At 28.9% G+C, this 21,681-nt stretch overlaps 2 protein-coding genes across 2 annotated transcripts; one reads left to right on the top strand and one right to left on the bottom strand.

Moving 5' to 3' along the window:
- Positions 1–10,263: 10,263 nt before the first annotated feature.
- On the top strand, positions 10,264–15,518 carry LOC114185562 (putative methylesterase 11, chloroplastic). Its single transcript, XM_028073375.1, has 5 exons — positions 10,264–10,857; positions 12,215–12,451; positions 13,314–13,457; positions 13,741–13,872; positions 14,598–15,518. The coding sequence occupies exons 1-5, from the start codon at positions 10,543–10,545 to the stop codon at positions 14,868–14,870; spliced, it is 1,101 nt and encodes a 366-aa protein (XP_027929176.1). The 5' UTR covers positions 10,264–10,542; the 3' UTR covers positions 14,871–15,518.
- A 1,443-nt stretch (positions 15,519–16,961) lies between these two features.
- On the bottom strand, positions 16,962–18,044 carry LOC114184237 (probable receptor-like protein kinase At5g38990; the record flags this gene model as incomplete). Its single annotated transcript, XM_028071518.1, has 2 exons — positions 16,962–17,329; positions 17,411–18,044. Coding segments are annotated over 2 exons (1,002 nt in total), but the record flags the coding sequence as incomplete, so codon positions are not given.
- Between the last annotated feature and the right edge of the window lie 3,637 nt (positions 18,045–21,681).

Below are 21,681 nucleotides of genomic sequence, written 5' to 3'. Positions count from 1 at the left end.
TCATACTCAAAAGAATTTAAGATCAATTTTTATGGAAAAATAAATTTAAAATGACCGTTTAAAAAACTTTTTGTATTCCAACGCCTTTCAAAAAGTGGTTCGAATTATCTCCAAATCAACGTGTCAATCAGTATTCAAATGCATTAAATTTTGCATTGCTCGAGATAATGATAATAACTGTCCAGAGTTATCAACACCTCTCAAGACGATAATCATAATTGCTCTACATAATATTATTATCACTAACACGCTTTGATTACCGGTACCTCTCTTCACACTCAAAGAACGCTGCTACGTCTACAATTTACAATTTATCTTCTTTCAAATATACTCATATGGGTTCATATGTGTAGATTAGATTTCCAGACATGTATTGAAATATACAACATTCATTTATTACAGTAAGAGAATGTCATGTCCCAAAAAAACATAATTGGTGGTCTTCATAATTAATGTTTTGGAGCAGTAAGTATCATATGATGACATTTTAGGAACCTTTACAAAGTTTTTTAGAGAAAGTAACTATTGTTTTTAAAATAAATTAAACTAAAAATGGTAATACAATAAATTAATTAGGATTTGGTGTGGAATTTACAAAATATTACACGATATTTACTAAAATGTTTCGTAGTTTTGAGAGTGAATACTTTCAAATATAATTTTCATGTTATTTGATACAATAATATTTACTGTTTAAGAATTATAATAGTAAAGTAAATGGAAATCATAAGTTACAATTTATTTTTAAAATAAATGCAAATCGAGGTAAAATCTAAATTTTCTAAATTTTTCAACAAACAAAATTGAAATAAAGTTCATGCTTCACCAAATATTTATTAAAGTTTAATAAGTTAAATCCATGAATGAAATATAATTGTTTGCTTCCTCATTCCAGTCCCACGTCTTAAAAATTTCAGAGTACAAAAAATATTTATAATTTAAAATTAAAAGAATACATAATGATAACTACCAAATATTTTTATATAAATATTAATAGTTTCTCCTTTTTTATAGACAAAATTAGTTATTTTTTTAATTTTTGTTTTAAAAATAATATTACATATTACACTTTTTTGAATCTGATTAATTAATATTTTCTTATTAATAAAAAATGCAAATAAAATTATTTACTTTAAATACATTTATTTACCAAATTAAAAATTTAAATTTTTTTTACTTGGCTTGCTAGATATGCTTTTAATACTTTTCAAAAAATACTTTTCATCTTCCAAAATTAAAAGATATTTAGGAGAATAAAAACAACTTTTCAGTTTCTTTCAACACTACTTTCAAGATAAAAATTTGTCTCTTCCAACACATTTTTATAATCAATTAGCATTAATTATGAAGAAACCAACAACTTTTTAAGTGTCTCAATACAATGTTATATTTGAATTTATTGTATTATAATTTTAAATGGAAAATATTTTAAAAAATCTACATACCTTCTTGAAAAACTTTTATACGGGTCCAAAAATCTTCTCACATTCTCATAGAGTAAAAGTCATTTTGAATGATCAAAATCTCTAATAGTATATAATCTAATATATAATTATATACAATTGCAAAGCTAACAATACTGTTTTGAGTTCTAATATGCATTGTCCCAAAATATACATCATTGGTGGTCTTCATAATTAATATTTTGAAGTAAATATGATAAAATAACAACTTTAGAAACTTTTACAAAGTTTCTTGGAGAAGGTAGCTAATTTTTATAAAATAAATCTAATTAAAGAATGTAATATAATAAATTAATTAGGATTTTGTGTGAAATTTACGGATATTACATGACTGAAATGTTTTGTAGAATCGAGAGTGAATATTTTAAAATATAATATTAAATCTTATTTGATTTACCAAATAGTCATTACATATTACACTTTTCTCAAAATCTGATCAGTTAATAATTTCTTAAAATTACTTACCTTAAATATATTTAATTACCAAATTAAAAATTAAGACTTTGTTTTTTTTACGTAGCTTACTTAAAAATATATTTATATTTTTAAAAATCTACTTTTCATCTTCCAAAAATATAAAGATGTTAAGAATTAAAACAATTTTCCAGTTTTTTCCAACACTACTTCCAAGCTATATATTTTCAACCTCTTAAAGAACTTTTCAGTTTCTTCCGACCTACTTCTAAGATATATTTTTACGGCTTCTCAAAGATGAATGTCTTTGTCATTAAATAATATTAAATATTAGAAACCAACAACTTTTTGTGTTTCTCATTTCAATTTTATATATGAATTTATTGTATTAAAATTTTAAATGGAAAATATTTTAAAAATCTACCTACCTTTTTAAGAGAGCTTTATAGAGTTTTCAAAAATCTTCTTAAATTTTAACTTAGCTTATTGAATAAACTTTATAAATCAACACTTACGTCTTTCAATATAAATGTCAAAAATATACAGAATAAATGGAAAACTTTTCGTCTTCCAAGAATTTTTCATTTTGAATTATGACTATTTATTATGAACAACAATAATCATGATTTGTGGGACTCAATGAATCATGGAGTATCAATCAAACACATAATTAGAGTTTAAGACATTCACGAAAAATATTATTTATCAATTTTAAGTATATAAAAAATATAAAAATTTTATATCATCATGTTGTTTTTTGAGATGTTATATGCTTTTTTATTTATCGTTAATGATTAATACAAAATGCAAAATCTTCTTCTATTAATGTGCTTGAAAACCGATTGATCTAATATTACTTATTATGGTTGTATTCTTAACTTTATATAAATTATGGTTTTAAAATATTGCATTGGAAACCAAAATCTTCTTCTATTAACGTGTTTGAAAACTGATTGATCTAATAATAATGATTATGGTTGTATTCTTAACTTTATATCAATTTATGATTAAATTTAAATATTAATTTAAGAATAAATTTATATTTATGAAGGATTAATGTAATATTATCATTTTATATTTTTATATAATATTACATTACATTGAATTTACATTGGAAACTATTTTTTTTCATTTAATGTTCTTTGAAACTGAAATTTTCTTATAGTTGATTTTTGTAAACATCAAGCAGTAGATAATATTAGGTAATATATTTCTTCCGTGTGTTTTTAGAATAAATTTCAAAATTAATTCATTGAAAATAATATCGTTTTTAAGTTGTGAAAAATTAATCATAATACATATAATAATATTAATAAATTTTGAATTCAAATTTGAAATCGTAACGGACAGTAAAAGAAATAGAATGTGATAAAAAAATTAAATTTAACATTTAAAATGAAAAATATATACAAAAGTTAATTTTTGTAATAAATACTTTAACATTTCTGATAAAAATATATAAATTCAAATATTCAAAAAATTTGATGACCCATAATGATATAATAATATATTATAAAATATAATAATATGTAACAATGTAAATATAAAATATAATAATATTAATATAATTAAAATATAAGGTAAAAATTAAAAATTAAATTTTTTTTAAACTTTTAAAGATATGGAAATAATTAACTATTTCAATTTCAATATTATTGCAAGATTAAAATTCATATATTATGAAAATTGGAATTCAAAGTATATACAGTAACATTTTCTCTAAAAGCAATTACCAAACTGAAACTTTAGAATGAAAATGGTACTATTTGACTAATTAAACAAAAAATATACCAATAAAATTTAAATTTTAACATTAAAAAAAATTGTAAAATAGTGTAGGTTTTTCAATAGATTCTTATAATGTCTCTAAACAACTTTCAAATATTTTTAACTTATGAGAAAGGTTCGTATTTTATATATTATCAAAATCTGAAAAATGATAAATTAAAAAATTTAATGGAAATACATTAATATTCACAATTAAAAACAATAAAAGTTAAAAATATGATATAGAAAATAAACAAGTAATATAATATTTAGGAACAAAAGATCTATGATTCTTAATAATATAATAATATATTAACATATTAGTCCTAATATAATAATAATAGTAAAAATAATTAAAATATAGTGTAAAATAATAAATAAATAATTGTAAAATTTAAATATGATTTTATTTAAATATTTTTAAATATTTTTCACATATTTTTTGACATTTTACACAAACTTAAACAATAATTTAAAAAATATTTTTTATAACATAGACATTGATATATCATTACAAGTTAAAATTATACATTCTTAAAATTTTTAAAGATATAAAAATCACTAATAATGTCGATTTCAATATTTTTTTTTCTAAATTAGGATATATATTGTCAAATTTGAAATTCAAAATATATAGTAATAAAGTTTGAATTTAAATTCTAAATTTTAAAAGCTATGAAATATGGGAGCAAAGTTAAAATTTGAAATTCAAAATCCAAAAAATTTGTAAAAAAGGGACTCCAATAGAAGAGTCTATCAACATCTAACCTTTGTATTTTTGCATAGTGTACTATTTTGTCTACACCATCTGAAGAGAGTGAGTACTATTTGACTAATTAAACATTACATTTATATGCACTTGTAGCTTTATATCGCTTACTCTTCACATTTTTTGTATCGTCTAATGTTTGTATCTTTATTAAGTCTACTCAACAATTTCTATATTGTCCATCATTTTTATTATTAGAGAAACAACTATTATATTTTTTTACATTTTTTACTCAATATTTCATTTAAAATTAAATTTGATTTCTTAATTTTAATTATCTAAATCTTAATATATTATTTAAAATAATTATATATAATACATTTTATTAAAAATATATATAAATAACTTAAATACATTTTTATTATAAAATCAATTAAAATATTATTATTGAATTTTATAAAATAAAATTTATATTAAATTTAATTATATTTTTATAATTTCAAATTAATTTAATAAATACACTGTAATTTTTAATTTTAAAATTCGATATCCCGTGCGTTGCATGGGTAAAAATACTAGTAGATATACAAAGTCATAGGACTCATAATCGAGAACTTTTCAAAGAACTCAATAAATTTGATATTTTCAACATAAGAATTGGAAATGAGGAACCACTTATGTGATAAGTATAAGAACAATTATAATTAGAACTCATTCAGGTGTAAAATTAATTTTTAACATGTGTTATATGTTATCGAGACTACTCAAAATTTTAAGTGTTACTCAAATGTTGGAGAAAAATTATAAAGTTTCCTTTATAAATAAACTTTGTTATCAAAATTGTTAACAAGTTAGAAGTATTCAAAGTTTATATATGAAAGGCAAAATGTTTACTTTGGATTTGATGAAGGAGGAAATAACTGCAAATGAAGAGAATATAAACAATGATTAAAATTAAAAGAAGATAAATATTTCACGAAAAAATTTAATATCAAAGTAATGAATGTAAATAAAGGTCTACATTTTAACATCATTAAAAGTCTAATATCACTATCATAAAATTCATAATTGACAAAGAATATAATGTTAATAGAAGAAGAAATACTAAGGAATGTTAAATTTAACGAAGACGTGGTATCATGGAAGAAAAGAAAAACAATTACAAGAGAAAAAAAATCAAACATAAAAAAAAGTAAATTTTTAAAATCTGAAATTCAAATAAACAGATATTAAATGATAGAGAATAAGTAAAAAAAACATAAAATTATAAAAAACTTGAAGGCATGATATTAATATAATCTCAATTTTAATAACAAATTACTATAATAATATTTCTTTGTGTGGATATTAAATAATACGTCTTTTATGATATTTTATGTTTTTATTTTCTAAGTTTACTATTTTTTTATATAAACTTTTATATAAAGTTTGCAAATGATATATATACTCGTTATATATATATATATATATATATATATATATATATATATATATATATATATATATATATATATATCTTAAAAGTTAGTTTTATTTATAAGATTAGATTATGTTTAAAATAAATTTTTTAATATAATATGTGAAATTTTCAATACATTTCATCACATTGAAAACTAAATATATTGAATGTGAAATTATATATTTGTCGGTAATTTGATAGTTGATAAATAATACGATTAGTTTAATAAATGTTACCAGAACAAACTTCAATATGATATTAAAAGGTAAATTTTAAATTTAATTTCAGAAAAATAATTTATAGCATAAACTCTGTACCAATTTATACACGGAAATCGAATTTCATATTCCATTAATGTAGAATCAATCTCTTTCAAGATATATAAAAAAAGTGGAGGGAATTGGTGTCGAGTCGTTTGTTGTTCATAAAAGAAAAAAAAAGTGGTGAGAAGGGTGATAGGGGAAGGTTTAGTCATTGGAATGATTAGGATGAAAGTTTATTAAAGGAGGGCACTTCCCACCCACTACTTACAATTGCATTCAATATATACGAGGAAAGCTAAGGTAGCTATGATCATCATATCATGCATCATCTAATCAAATGTCACCATGCCAACCAAATTACTTCCACTATATACCCACCGACATGTCCGTGAAAAGAGTTCCAACCCTTTAACATATTCATTAAATACATAAAATTGATAAATATAATAGTAAAATACGAAAAGAAAAGTCAAAATACTAAACTCTACACATTAATAATAATTGGGCAGTGAAATATATAGTTAAATTTAATTTTAGATTTCCAATTTTCTTGTCATAAACAGTAATGTCATTTGTAGGTATCAATTTTAACTATCGACTCTGATATCATTTATTAGGTTTACAGAAGAGGTTTGACTGGAGAGAACAAACACCAATAAGACCTGAGTCCAACCACATAAGACATTGATCTATTATATCATCCACTATTAAAATATATGTTGTTTGTTAAACCTATTGTGTCATCTGCTATCAAACTACTCACTAATAGCATAAGATAAATTTATAGTATATAAATGAATACAAATTTCATCTTATAAACTGAATTTTGTGATGTTAAATTAAACTTAAAATCTACTTTTTAACTAAACCTGCGTTCAACTCAAAAAATGAAATGTGATGCAGCGTATTGGAAAAACGAAAAAAAGGGATATTACATAGAATTGAATGAAGCTAATTATATAACTAGGTAGAGTGAATGATTGCAAGAATAATGGACATAGCAATACCCATATATTCCTATCTTCAAAGTTATAATCATATGCTATAAAAGCATTTGGCAGAGAAAAAAGTGATCATATCTGTAATCTAATAAGTTACTCGCAGTCTTCATTGACCAGATCCTTGAAGTTAATTGGTTGCAATGAATTGTAAGTTGGTGGTTGTTACTTTGCAGAAGGTTCACTGGGATCATGTGCACATTTCATGTACGCCATGATTGTAGATTCACATGCTTAAGAAGATGCAGTGTTCATTCTACCTGTTACAGGATTGTGAGATATATCTATAAAGCTTTTTTATGGTTTATGACCCTCTTCATGCATTCTTCGGCTGAAAAGTTACAAGAAAAAAGTGTGATGCAGTGGTCCTGGTTGAGAAAAGTATATTTAAAGAGTGGTCCTATAGTGATTTGAAATCTGAGGAAATGGAATTGGTTTGTGTGAGGATTGCTGCAACCAAAGAAATTAGTATATGCTGCTATAAGCATGTTTTCATATTCCTCCTTAACAATTTGATTATGTCCTTTTGGTTTGCTTTCTTTGCATATTTATCATTATCAACTCATACTTCAGAAACATAGAACTCTTTTATCCAAAATAGAATGATAAACATGTTATTTAATTAATTTGTTTTTTAAGATTTGCTTGTTTTTTGCTATTTGTGAATACGATTCTCTTTGTTTGTAGATGTCTTTCACTAATGTTCATTTTAGTTTTTGAGATGGTCATTTTAAAATTGATTAATTTATCTTTGAAAGAATGAAAAATGTACATTTCAATCATCAACCAACGATATTATGTTTCACAACCCAAAATCTAATAGATTGTATTATTAAAGAACATTTTATGATTACTAGATGAAACATTTTAAAATTAGTGAAAAATGAAATTCAATTTTTTTTTGTTTAAAAAATAATAAATAGTTAGTTCTTTATTTCTTAAAAAATTACATCTTTATAATTCTTTTCAAATATCTATTTAACTTTTTTCTAATTCTTTTTTGAATTTTAAGATTTTTTCCCCCTTTTTTGTTCATAGCATATAACTAGAAAGTGACCAAGCTATGCCAATCTTATATTATAACTTCAAGGTGAGTAAAATTTCTTTTCCTTCAAATTTAATCTTTAATTATTAGAGGTGAAGAAACTTATATCCTCAGCATTTACCTTTTATTCAATGTTATCTACATAATTGTAATTTATCCAATAAATTAATCTTTGTCTAAAAATATATATAAAATTTCATTGATAAAACAAATTCAAGTCTAACAACAATTTGATTTAGACTTTTTTTTCTCTACCAAAAAGTTATTTTACCAAAATTGTTCCTCAACACTTAATATATACATAAAGAAAATAAAAACGAAATATTTATAGATTATATAATATAATAAGGAATAGAAGAAAAAATATAGAAAAAAGTAAAATAATATATATGTCATTACACTCGGCACAAATTCTTACGCAAATATAGTGTAGCATTAATGGTACAAAGATATTAAAGTGTCAACGCATTAACTGTGCAGGTCAAGAGAGGTGGGGTGGGGGTTAGAAAAAAAAAATGTTACATTATCTTAGAATGTAATATTAAAATAGAAATGATACAAGACTATTTTACATTGATTAAATAGAATTTATCATATTCTACAATTCCCATGTATCTAGATGACATAGAAATATAGAATATGTGGGTTATTAAATAATTAAAGTTTTTTTAATTATGAATATGTTGCCTTTGGGTTTATATTAAATAATGTGTATTCTCTTAACATTAATCTTATTCATTTAACTCGGGAAAGATGTGAGATGGTTATATAAACCAAGGAAAAGTAAATACTTAGTTTTTTAAAAATAATAAACTTTATTTATCTAATTCGATAATATAATAAAATGGTGGACCACAGTTTTTATTATGGGTGTGGAGCACAGTTAAAATTTACGTGCATTAATCAAACATCGACCAAATAGTATAAAATATTACCTCAATTTATAGGCTAATAAATGAAGACTCTATTCTCATTAATATTTATGTAATATCAACAAAAAAAAAAAATAGCATTAACATTTATGTAGCTAGATCAATTTGTTAGTGAGAGGTTCAACCAATTTTGCTAGCCCTATTTATTCTAAGGGACATGGTATATATCCAATATAGTCAACCCTTCATTGTATCAAGAAAAAATTGGCTAAAGTAGGTGGAAAAAGCATAGTGAGTGTGATACATGCTATTAAAAACCAATTGCTACTATTCCTACTAATCATCTACATTTATTAAGGAATTGAAAATAGAAATATATTATCTTATTCTATTACCAATAATAAAATATAAATATATTAATTTATAATTCACCTATATTGTATTTGAATATTTATATGATATTATGATTTAAATATTATAAATACTTTTTTTTGTTAAAATTTATATTGAGAATATATAAAAATCACAGTATAATATAATGTCACTTTCCAATAAAATTTGTTCTGAATTCTTGAACCAGTGCTCGCACTGTAGAGTACTAATTACATTAGGTGTAACATGAAAGATGTAAAATTTAAAATTAATCCACATTCTATATGGTCTTGGTTTTCAACAAAAGTAATTCAATGTAACTTCGGGATCAGAGATTTTATAAAGTGCAAAGGACATGTCTACAGGAATCTGCATTCAGCAATGCAATAAATAACCAAATAATTCAAACCCAATAATAAAGATGCTTTCCTCTTAAGCCATTTTTTATCGATAATAATCTCTAACTTCATATTCTCTCCAAATAAAAATATGAGTTAAAATTAAAATATTTATACAAGTTTCCTGTTATTTTTTCAACGGCACGACTCATCCATAACAATATAGGATAAAATCCTATTGATACGAAAATCCTTGTTATCGAGTAATTTTTAAATAGTTTGCTCACTAACTTTCTTCAAAAAAATCCAAACACCTTTATCAAGTCAAGATTACGTGTGGACATTTTTGGAAAAAAATCTCTGCAAAGTAAAATTCGTTTTTCTTTTACCGTGAGAAAACGTTGTTTTAACTTTAGGAAAAGTGAAGAAGGTTGGTGAAGGGAATACGTTAGATCCGACAAGTTTCCGATGGGAAAACGAAATTTGGAATTTGGAACTATCAATTCAGGAATCATAATTATTATTAATTTGTTAATATATTTAGTGTTGAATTTGGAAGAAACGTATTTGGACGCGTACGTTGTGAAACAAAGAAACGTTATTTCCTGTAAGCAAACAAAGTCTCTTTTTTCCTGTTGCTGCCAACTCCACACCTGACTGAAACTTCCCAAACCCCACATCACCACGCCACGCTTCGCTTCACTTTTTCCCTCTCTCTCTGTTTTTTTTTTTTTTTTCTTTCGCTCTTTTATTGCACACTCTTCTCTTTTCTTCTCTTGCATGCACCACCGTCACCATCACCATCGCCATTGAATTGATTCAATTCAATTTCGATTGTTGCAATGGGTAACATCTGCGCTCGCTTGAAGGCGAAGCCCGCGCCGCCGCACTCCACCGCCGCGAAAAAACGCTCCTCTTCCCGCAGAGAGAGGAAGCTCGACGACGCTGCGATTCGCGAGCAGGCCATCGCCGCCGCGATTCTCTTCAAGCAGCATCAGCAGCAGCAGCAGAACTTCGATCGCTCCACTTCGCTTAGGTACCCGAATGGGGTCTCCAAGAAGAGCAGCAGCAGCAGCAACACCTTGCCGAGGAGTTCGAGTTCCAGGGCCAGGTCCCTCACCGACCCTCTCCTTCAACCTCATCAGCTTCTCAACCAGGTGAACCTTCTTGATAGTTTAAATGAAAAAAAAAATTGAAACTCAAGGTTCCTAGTTTTTTTTTTTTTTTTATCGCGGGGGGTGGAATTGGATCGCCACGGTTTTGGTTTGTAGGTCCGTGTTGCGGTTTTTTGGCGATTATTGATATTGGTGTTGTAGTGAATTGCGGAAAATACCAGCCGAAGAAATCCCGAAAGGAAAAAACCTTGACTTAAATTGCAATTTAAAACCTTTGAAGAAAAAAATGAGTCATCCGTGATTTTTCTGAGGAATTATTTTTTTTTGGTGGATTTGGTTGGTTGTTGGACTCGTATTCGGTGATTTTGGAAATTTTGAGAATTTAGTTAATTTTGGTGGATTTGGTTTGTTATACTCGCGTTGGGTGATTTTGAAAATTTTGATGATTAAGGTAACTTTGGAGTAATGAGGGTTATTGTTTTCTTTTAGATTTTTATTTTTGTATTTTTTTAAAACCTTTGAGTGATGTGAAAGGAAACGTATGCATGTTGTCGGTTTTGATGTTTATAGTAATTTTTAAAATCTTAATTACGGTGTTGATAATTACTGGAGGGGGCTTCTATGATGATGTGGTTTCTTAGAGTTAAAGTAGATGAAGATGTGGAAAGTGGAATGAATGATGAAGAAAGCTATAGGATTTTGGAAAGGATCGTCTGTAATGGTCAGTTATTTTTCTTCTGACCCCGAGACTTGTATCGGAACAATGTTGGGAAATAAAATAACTTATTTCATTTGCATCTAATGCTATATTAGTTGGAGAGGCAATTGTGCAGATATGTGTTAAATCATCCCGGTGAATGTGCCATTGATACTAAAAATAGAATTTTGTAAATAATAATCTGTTCTAGTCTTGACTAATGGCAGGGCGTATGAAGGAGGTGAAGTTTGTCCTTTTGAAGTGCTTTTTACTGGACGTTTGTTGTAGCTTTGAAGGGAACCTTATGTTGCCTCTTTCTTGTCACAACATAGATGTCAGGCTAAAGTGAGATTGAAATTCAGATGGATCTAGTACCATCTTTTCTGATTTGAAATTGCATATGTTGTGTCTTTTTCTCAGTTGAACATTTATATTACAAAATTCCTTTCTTCTTCCGACTCTAGTATGGGCTTGCATAAAGCAGGAATTCATTATTGTTTATTTATTTCCTTATTTGTAACTCTTGGAAAAAAATGGCATGTTTTTAACACTTTCATGCTGTCTTTTCCAGTTACAGGGGAACATGCAAGCCCCATTGTTGTTTTTTAGTTCAAATATTAACTGTTCTTTATTTCATCATTTCCTTGTTATCTTTGTTGGTGTATTTTCTTTCGCTTATACACGCAGCTTTTATTTTGACAGGACGTGAAAGTCGATGATCTTGAGACAAATCATATTGTCCTTGTTCATGGAGGTGGCTTTGGGGCCTGGTGTTGGTATAAATCCATTGCACTTCTAGAAGAAAGTGGTTATAAAGTAGCTGCAATAGATTTAACTGGTTCTGGAGTGAGTTCATTTGATACAAACAGCATTACAAGTTTGTCACAATATGTGAAGCCACTCACTGACTTCCTTGAAAAACTTCCAGAAGGCAAAAAGGTAGTTCCGCTTTCATTTTCTGTAAATAATAGATTGATCTATTCCATCACTGTTGTGTTGGTTTGAAGTATTACAGAGGAGATATGATGCCTGGCTTTAGCATATACTATATTTTTCAATCATCGCCAATTTCTGGTGAAAGTCACATGACTTGCCACTCCCATCCCCTCCAAATTCACTTTGTAGAGTAGTTATAAATTCTAAGGTAGATTAATGGTCAAGGAGATAACAAGGAACATTTATTCCCATGGCCAAAATTGTGGAAAAAATAGGACAGAAAAGAGGTGCTGAAAAGCAAAGAAATTTTACTAACAGAAGAGAAAGTTCCACAAAAGTTATTGATGCTTTGGATTGAAGTTTGCAAGTGCAATTGTGAAAATCATAAAGCTAACGAGTTATTTCCCGACTAGTGGTGAAGTAGGGAAGGAAAAATTACGTGCTTATCTCAGTAACTTCTGTATGTGTCTAAAGGCAACTATACTTATGACTTGAAGGTATCTATTCGGAAAAAAAATTAGTACAACTTCCCTTAAACTGCTTAGGATATGTGGTGATGGGTCACGTTGTTCAGTGTTGCAATACTTTTTTTTGTCTACATTTTCCGAGGGTTAGAGTGTTTATCATGACACTGATTGTATTTGGAAACAGACTCAGATTTAATTTGAGGTAATCATGGTCGTGTTACAATTTGTAGTTTCCCCCCTCTGTAGTCGTAGTTTGTTCCAATTAAATTTCATTTTGTGAAATGTAAATGTTTCACCCTCACTTTGCTTGGATGCAATATTGGTAGCACAATATCCAAGTTTGAGCTCTATAGGAATTTTCTTCCCATATATTTCTTACCTTTTGAATTCTTATGAAGGTGATTTTGGTTGGGCATGATTTTGGAGGGGCATGTATATCATATGCAATGGAGATGTTTCCTCTTAAGATTTCCAAAGCTGTGTTTATTGCTGCAGCAATGTTGACGAATGGACAAAGCACTCTCGATATTATTTCTCAACAGGTGTTTCATCTCCTGCTAGCTTTAATATTGATGCTTCTTTATTTTACTCCAACTGAAGTCTGAAATCTTAGAATTTCTACCAAAAAAAATTACACAGATTTATGATCACACTACTTTGGTGCCGAATGTTTATATTTAACAAGGAACTAAGGTTGAAACCAGAGACAGAGGGCATCTGAATTGTTTTATAACTTCTGCTGGTTATATATGCGATCACAATTTCTATAAATAAAGAATTCATCTATCCTTTTAGTGATGATTTGTTTGTGGCTGTATATTGCAGGCAGGTTCAGATGATCTTATGCAACAGGCTCAGGTTTTTATATATGCTAACGGGAATGATCTTCCTCCCACTTCTTTTGATCTGGACAAGTCTTTGTTGAAGGATTTGTTATTCAACCAAAGTCCCTCCAAAGTAAGTAGTTGGGTGTTGGCCAAATTTCCTCCTTTCATTTTTTGTCCTAGTGAACAAACAGAAGTCTTCCCTTGCTACTGCTACGTGAGCATTTTTTAAATTAGACGACAATACTTGTGAAAATGACTCATCTTTACTTTATATCAAATCTCTTATTCAGTCTGATTTGGTATAAAGATTAGTAAAGTATTTTTTGACACTGAATTATTATTTGCAAAGTATAAAACATATAGTTTGTTGATCTTCAGATTTATTGGGGACTCCACTCCATTCTAATTAATAAGAGTGAGAATTATCACATAAATTATGTTGTATGATAATTGAAATTGTGCAACTAGTTGAACTGCAGGCAACTGCTTATCAGTGCTTCGTAATTTTCAAAATGGATAGTTTTCAATGTTGTCTATTGAACATATAGCATTTTCAGAAAGGTTTTGCTCTCTTTTATCTGTTACACATGCTTTGTGGGCCTTTGTACTAAAAGTATATTCTGTAATACATTCTTTTGTATAAATGCTTGCAGTCAGGATCTTTCCATTGCTAACCAAAAATGGTCTCTAGCATTAGGGGATGCACTCGTAAATATGCAGACTACTGTATAAATAAATATACATTTGTTTATGTGATTCAGGATCTAAGTTTTGTTTCTGTCCTTTTTAATAGTTTTGCCAGCTTATATCTATTTCCCCTGACCCTCCTTGTTTCTTGTTGCTTTCTAAATGCAGGATGTTGCATTGGCATCTGTCTCCATGAGGTCTGTACCATTTGCACCAGTTTTAGAGAAGGTTTCCCTTTCAGACCTGAAATATGGATCTGTAAGGCGGTTTTATATACAAACTCTTGAAGACAATGCCATACCCATTTCACTCCAGGAGAACATGATAAATGCAAACCCCCCAGAAAAGGTTTTCCGTTTGAAGGGGGCTGATCATTCTCCTTTTTTCTCAAAGCCTCAAGCTCTGCATAAGTTGTTGGTAGAAATCTCAAAGATCCTCTGAGAACATTCGTTGGCTAAATTGTTTGTGAAGCCCTACCCACATGAAATAAGAATGTGCATTTGGCTTATTAGTTAAGTCTATTAGTGTGTGCAAGTTACAGGTTTCATTCTTTTCCCTCTTTCTGGAGTTAAATTTTGAAAGTTAGCTTGTATATCCTGTGTAATTTGTACCAGGTGTTACTTGCAACATAAAACTCATGTTATATTACTAGTATCACTAGTTATAAGTGTCGGTACCTGCTGATTAACGTTGCAAGTTACCCTCCTAGACAAGTAGGAAAGAAAACCTGTAACTTGTCACTGATCCTATGCAAACGCTGCGTTCATCGTAGCAAGATATCATGACAATGCAGAGGCACATTACATGAAAGGAGTTCTTGGCATCAAACGTGTTTACATTCTTGTTGATGTTCCATTTGTAATGCTGGTTGATGGAGATTTACATTTTGAGAATCCTGGAGAAACTCCTCAGAGCTGCTGCTGCTGCTACTTTTCTCTAGACCTACTTTTTGTTTTAGCCAGTTTGCTCCAATATTTTTACTTGCGACTCTAATAATAAGTGTTTTCTACCTTTAGCAACACGGGTGAATAAATTCCCCGTGCTCTGCAAAATTGCAAGAAAGCTGACATGTTTTAGTGTTTTTCTTAATCACTTGCCAGTTGATGGTGATTGATGATTCTGTTGCTATCCAGCATGAATTTGGAGGAGCTAATGATAAAATTTAGTAAGAATAATAGTTAAATCCTGCTTGGAGTTATTTTTTATGAAATTAAACTAACATTTGCTGTTGAATGAAAACTTCTTGTTTCCTAGAAAAATATTGTAAAAGTAACATCGAAATAGAACTTCTTTTCTGTTTTCTAATTTGGTCAGCCGAAAATTTTGAATTTTTAGAAAATCCAACACTAAGACTTAGCTCTTACATGAAAACATTACATCTCCATCAAACAATAACAATTTGGTGGGGGACAAAAAGTAGTTTAAGAATTTGAGTTTGAATTTTATATGGAGTTTTAGCAATAGATGTTCTAAGTATAGCCATCGTTGGACAAAAAGTAACGTTTGAACAAAGTTGTTAAATACATGTTTTAGGAGTACGAAGCACAGGGTCTTGCCACACTCACAAAGTTGGGAAATGGAATGATTCAAAAGAGAACAAAGCAGCTCAAAATGCCTTACGGCGGTGTTTTAAATTAGAATAATAATTTTCAGGGTTTAAATGTTTAATATTATCATCATTAGAACAGTGATCTATAAATAGAATTAATCTTGTATGATGTTTTTTAATTTGTTTATTTCCACAATTTTGTAAATACACCCTTACGTTACCGTACATCCTTTTCACATGTCATGAATGGAAGCCACCTCGTCCAATTATTCGTTATTTGTCAAAGTTGACGGCTTACCTCTTTTCTTATGAGACGAATTGGTAAGCTTTGAACATTGAAAGCCGATATTGGCTAAACATGAGTCAAAGCGTTGATTCTCTGTTTCAAATAATTGCTAAAATTGTAATCTATAGTATATGTTTTATCACTTCTGATTTTTTTTCCAACGTATAAGTCTAGAGTTGAATAAAAAAAATTCTCAAATAAAATTATGTAGGAACAACTTTTTTGGTGTATTTTTGGCACACATGTAAACGAGAACAAATGAGTAATGATTCAGGACTAAGCCTGATATGAATATATTTCCTATATAAGAAAAGTCTTTTATGTCGTCTTGAAGAGTATTCTCTTTGCAGACTAGAAAATTGATAAATGGAATAATATAGTGGAGTAACGTAAGAAAGAAATAACAATGAAACAGTGTTACACTATCAGTTCAATTAGTTGGTCAAATTCTAAGGCACAAACTTACAACATTAAAAAACTTTCTAGAGAGGCCAAACATTTGAAGACGATGATGGCAAAGAATTAAATGTCATTCTTGAACTTCAAATCCTTTCTCATGATTTCCTAATCATCTGCTATACTGAGATTGATGAACAACGAGTTTCTCTGTTATTATTGAGACAACCTTGGTAGTTCCACCATCCATCAGTTTTGTATTCAACAAAAGATCGTGCCTAGTGCCTAATGTAGTTAAGGACTAATTAATAATGGTAAGAGATAATAGGGTATAATCATCACAAGTATTTCTTGCATCCGCTTCTTCCTGCAGTGGCAGAGCAAGCTCAAGTTGAATCTCCACTTCACCCGTTGATGGTCGCTCATTAGGATCAAAGTTCAAGCATCTTTCTGTGATGTCTATAAATACTTCCCAACTCTCTGGTGCAATCTTTCCTTCAATATTTGGATCAATATTCTCCTCAACAGGGTGTTTCTGCCTCTTCTCAACACTGTTTAGCTTGTCTTTGCATACCACTTCTAGTAGAACTACACCAAAGGAGTAAACATCGCTTTTCTCTGTTAATATATTGTTTTCTGAAATCTCAGGAGCCACGTAGCCAAGTGTACCTAGAAGTGAAAGTTTTATTTAGATTATTATTCAGTAAAATTCTTTTCAATAAACACTACCAACAAAACAAGAATGAATACCTGTGAAGCCATCTTTTGTTATTGTCTTTGGTTCTGGCTTTGATGCATAATGTGGTCCTGTTAAGGAAAGTCGGAAGTCTGAGAGTTTGGCCACCATGTTGCTATCCAGAAGAATTTTATAAGGTGTTATGTCACGATGAAAAATTGTTCTCTTGAGACCTGTGTGAAGGTAGTGTAGTCCCTGTGCTACTCCTATGCAGATCTTTAGCCTCTGCTTCCATGTTAGTGGCTCCATTTTCATATCCCTACGATATAGGCTATGATGGAGAGATCCATTGGCCATGTACTCATATACAATATTCTTCTCGTCTTTGTGGTCACAAAATCCTAATAGAGTGACCAAATTTGGATGGCGAAACTGGCAGAGCAACTCGATTTCGTTCTTGAACTGCTTAAGTTCCTTCTCAGTGATCCCATATATTCGCTTGATTACAATTGTGGACTCAGTAACACTACTGTTTTGAAGAGAGCCTTTGTATACAGTGCCAAGGCCTCCACTTCCAATTATTTGGTTTTCGTTAAAGTTGTTTGTCGATTTCCTAAGATCGGCCAGAGAAAATTGAGTGCATAGCTCTTCTATCACAGTTGGATACTGTCGCTGAGACGAACCTGTATGCTTAAACGTTGTCCCATTTTAGATACCTGTTAGAGAACATGATTCAGAGGACAAAACTGAGAGAAAAGTATATAACTGAAATATGATTGTATCCCACAAGTATTAACCGGAATGAGATAAAATTTCTTGCTTTTCAACTGATTATACCACAAGTACTAAAAACTTAACCTGCCAAGTTTTGATTTCATATTTCCCTGTGTTTCATTTCAAAATGAAATACTAAGGAAAGATAAGAGAAATGAATCTTCAATTCTATACCACAAGTATTATACAACTAGATACTTACCCTGTTACTACTTTGTAAGATGCAAAACAAACAAAGCATCAATTTAGATACCTCAGAAAAAAATACACAAGTTAAAGGGTAGTCTGCATTTTTTCAGAAATAGAGAATAAAAGTATAAGGGATATCACATAAAGTTTCATATTAGTTGGAGAACCTGGAAATGAAGGGAAAGGCAGAAACAAGGTTGTGTTCAGCACATGGATCCTGTTGGTTCTGTTTCTTATGTTGTCATTAAGTTTGAGAAAAAATCTGGCCTCTGATTATAATTTCCTATCCCCACATTTCTCGGTGTTAGGTGTCTTGACATTAAGGAGAGTTGAATTGAGATACTACAGTGACTTGAGATTAATTAAGATTTTAATCTATTTAAACAAATTTATTTGACTTGATGATTTTAAACAAGGTGTTATGTAGATTGTGATTTATAAGTTACTATCAATTTCTGTATTAATATTTTATTGTTTACATTTTTTTTTAAGTGAAATAGTTAAATATACTTTTATTTCTTATGTTTTATTTGATGTTTGAGAGAGAACGTTTATTTTTCTTTTTTAATTTTATAATCTCAGTAATCTTTGCACGTTTTCTTATGTTTTTCTTTCTTAATAGTATTATTATGTTAGACCATTTTTCAACTTTTATAAATTTTCAACAATTTCTTAACTTTTTCAATAAAGAAATATCTAGAATAATTTTTAATTTTGGATGTAAGATCTAGAAAGTTTTTACCAGTGAATAGAACTTATCGAAAAAAGTCTAGATCTCTATATTTCATACTTATAAATACTTTATTGTATTTGATATTGTTAAGTAATAAAATTTGAGTTTTCTTTTTTATTTCTCACTTTTTTTTCTTTCACAAAACAGTATTAGAGTTTGGTTTGATCTAAACAGTTGACAGAAGAAAAAAAAGAGTTAAGAGATGGTCAGAAATAGGAATATTGTATTCCAATTTCTTTATCTTAAAATCAAGGTATAATTATTTATTTGGTATCCCAACTTTTTTGAATTGTTTAATTTGAATTCGAATTTTAGGAATGTTTAATTTGATATCCAATTTTTTAAATGGGTTTATTTTAGTATCTTCTATTAAACACTACTTAGTGTTGTTTGACTTTTGTTGAGATGACACTTTGCAATAGAGACGTGACAAATTTTACACAATTTCCAAATTCACCTTTCAGATTTTACACAATTCTGCCCTAATTTTCCTTTTGCATGTGGATCACTCTGCCTTAATTTTTTCCCCAATTTTGATAATAACGTGTTTTCATTTTTATTATTTACTTCACAATTTTTTAACAGTAAATCCACGTGTACAACCCTTATTTTTGCCACGTCTCTGTTGCACAGTGCCACCTCAACAGAAGTCAAACGATGTTAAGTAGTGTTTAACGTAAGGTACTAAAATAAACCCATTTAAAAAATTGGGTACCAGATTGAACATTCCTAAAGTTCGGGTACACAAATTGAACAATCCCAACAAGTTGGGGTACCAAATCAATAATTATACCTAAAATCAATTATGAAAACCGTTATGTTCGCATGGAAGTGTTGCTTAAAGCTTTTAAGGTACTTAGGAGATTATATAAAAAGACTTAGGAGTCACAAGATGAAGAAAAATTACCTCAAGATTGGTTGGAGACTCTACTGAAAATATGAAAAAAAAAATGACCAATTACTCTTATTCATCTATGTTTGGATGATCCCATATTCAAAAATGTTGCCTACACTACTACGTCGAAGGAAACTTGTGGGGTCTTGGAAAAATCCCTCCAAGGCTCTGACAAAGTGAAGAAGATAAGATTTCGTTCTCTAAATTTTAAAGCTTTGAATATGAAGAAATCCAAATCAATTTCAAATAATTCCTTAAGAGTAAAGATGATTGTAAATCAATTGAAAATAATATAGAAATAAAAGAAAATACGTTCATGTGGTAGAGAAGAATCTCCATTCCTTGAATCCAAAGTTTGATTATATGATATATATGATTGAAGAGTCAAAAGATCTCCACTCCATGATCATTGAACATTTGGAAGGTTCTCTTTAAGCTCATGAAGAAAAAACATGTTGTAACTAATTGCCTTTATTTTTGTTCTATTTTATTATGTTATGCTCTTCTATATGTAGAAGCAACATAGTAGTTAAAGTATATTATGATATTCCACAATTTTAAAATCAATATACAGTTTTATGATCCTTGTTTTCTTGCATACATACTACAAAGTAATCTTTGTTAGATGGAATACCATAATCTTTATGGTAACAAAGAAGGCTAAGGCATGCTCTGCTTCCACTATCTCCAATTTTTCTTTCGCCTGTGTTGTTACAATCTTTTTTTGGTTTCTTACTTCTTCTCCTATGGGGTCCTTCATAACTAAATCTCAATCCACAACCGAATCTTATAATGGATTTCAAACTATGGATCTTGTCAACAATCCATCAAGCCCTTATTATTTGCATCCTTTTAGAAAATCCAAGAATGATTCTTGTTTTACCTCCACTTAGTGAAATCAAATACCACTCATGGAGCAAAAGTATGCATCACACTTTCCTTTCAAAGAATAAGTTGAAGTTTGTCAACATAAGTATTAAGATTCTTGAACGAGATGATCCAACCTATGAGACATGGTAAAGATGCAATATAATGATTTTGGTTTGGATAACTTGTACTCTTTCTTCACATTGATAGTGTTGTCCACATCGATGTTGCAAAGGTTTTTTTGGAAAAATTTGAAGGAGTGATTTTGTAAAGGATATTATTTTTGGATCTCCGATTTGTTGGAAGAGATTCACTCCGTCAAGTAAGGAGAACGAACTATAACCCAATTCTAGACAAATTTAAAGATTCTTTGGGATGAATTGGAGTTCCTAAGGCCTATTCACGATTGCGTTTGTGACAACCCATGTACTTGCGTCTTGTCCAAGATCACTCCAAAATATAGAGAGGTTGAATACATGATGTGTTTTCTCAAAGGATTGAACGAAACTTACAATACAATCAAGACCCAAGTTCTCCTGATGGAACCCCTTTTTGGCATAAATTAAGTGTTCTCGTTATAGAACAAGAAAGAATTAACATGTATTATCTTCCAAGATGTTAAAGCTTCTGTAAACTTTAAAAGAAGACAAAATCATTAGAATGGAGTACCACATTCTTTTGAACAAAGAAGAGACAAAAGGAGTACAAAAAGAATCATCAGAGTAAGCCTTCAAAGTTTCAGTTTCTTTAAAGGTTAATGAAAGATTTAAGAGTCAATGAAAACGTAGAATAAGAAAAGAACACATTCTTAAACATGGAGGAAAATGACATGTTCATGAGTAAGGAGGAAACAAAATGGTAACATTGATGCAAACAATAAGAAAAAG

The sequence above is a fragment of the Vigna unguiculata genome, chromosome 5, assembly GCF_004118075.2.
Source record: "Vigna unguiculata cultivar IT97K-499-35 chromosome 5, ASM411807v1, whole genome shotgun sequence".
Lineage (NCBI taxonomy): Eukaryota > Viridiplantae > Streptophyta > Magnoliopsida > Fabales > Fabaceae > Vigna > Vigna unguiculata.
This window is presented reverse-complemented; position numbering and strand designations above follow the sequence as displayed.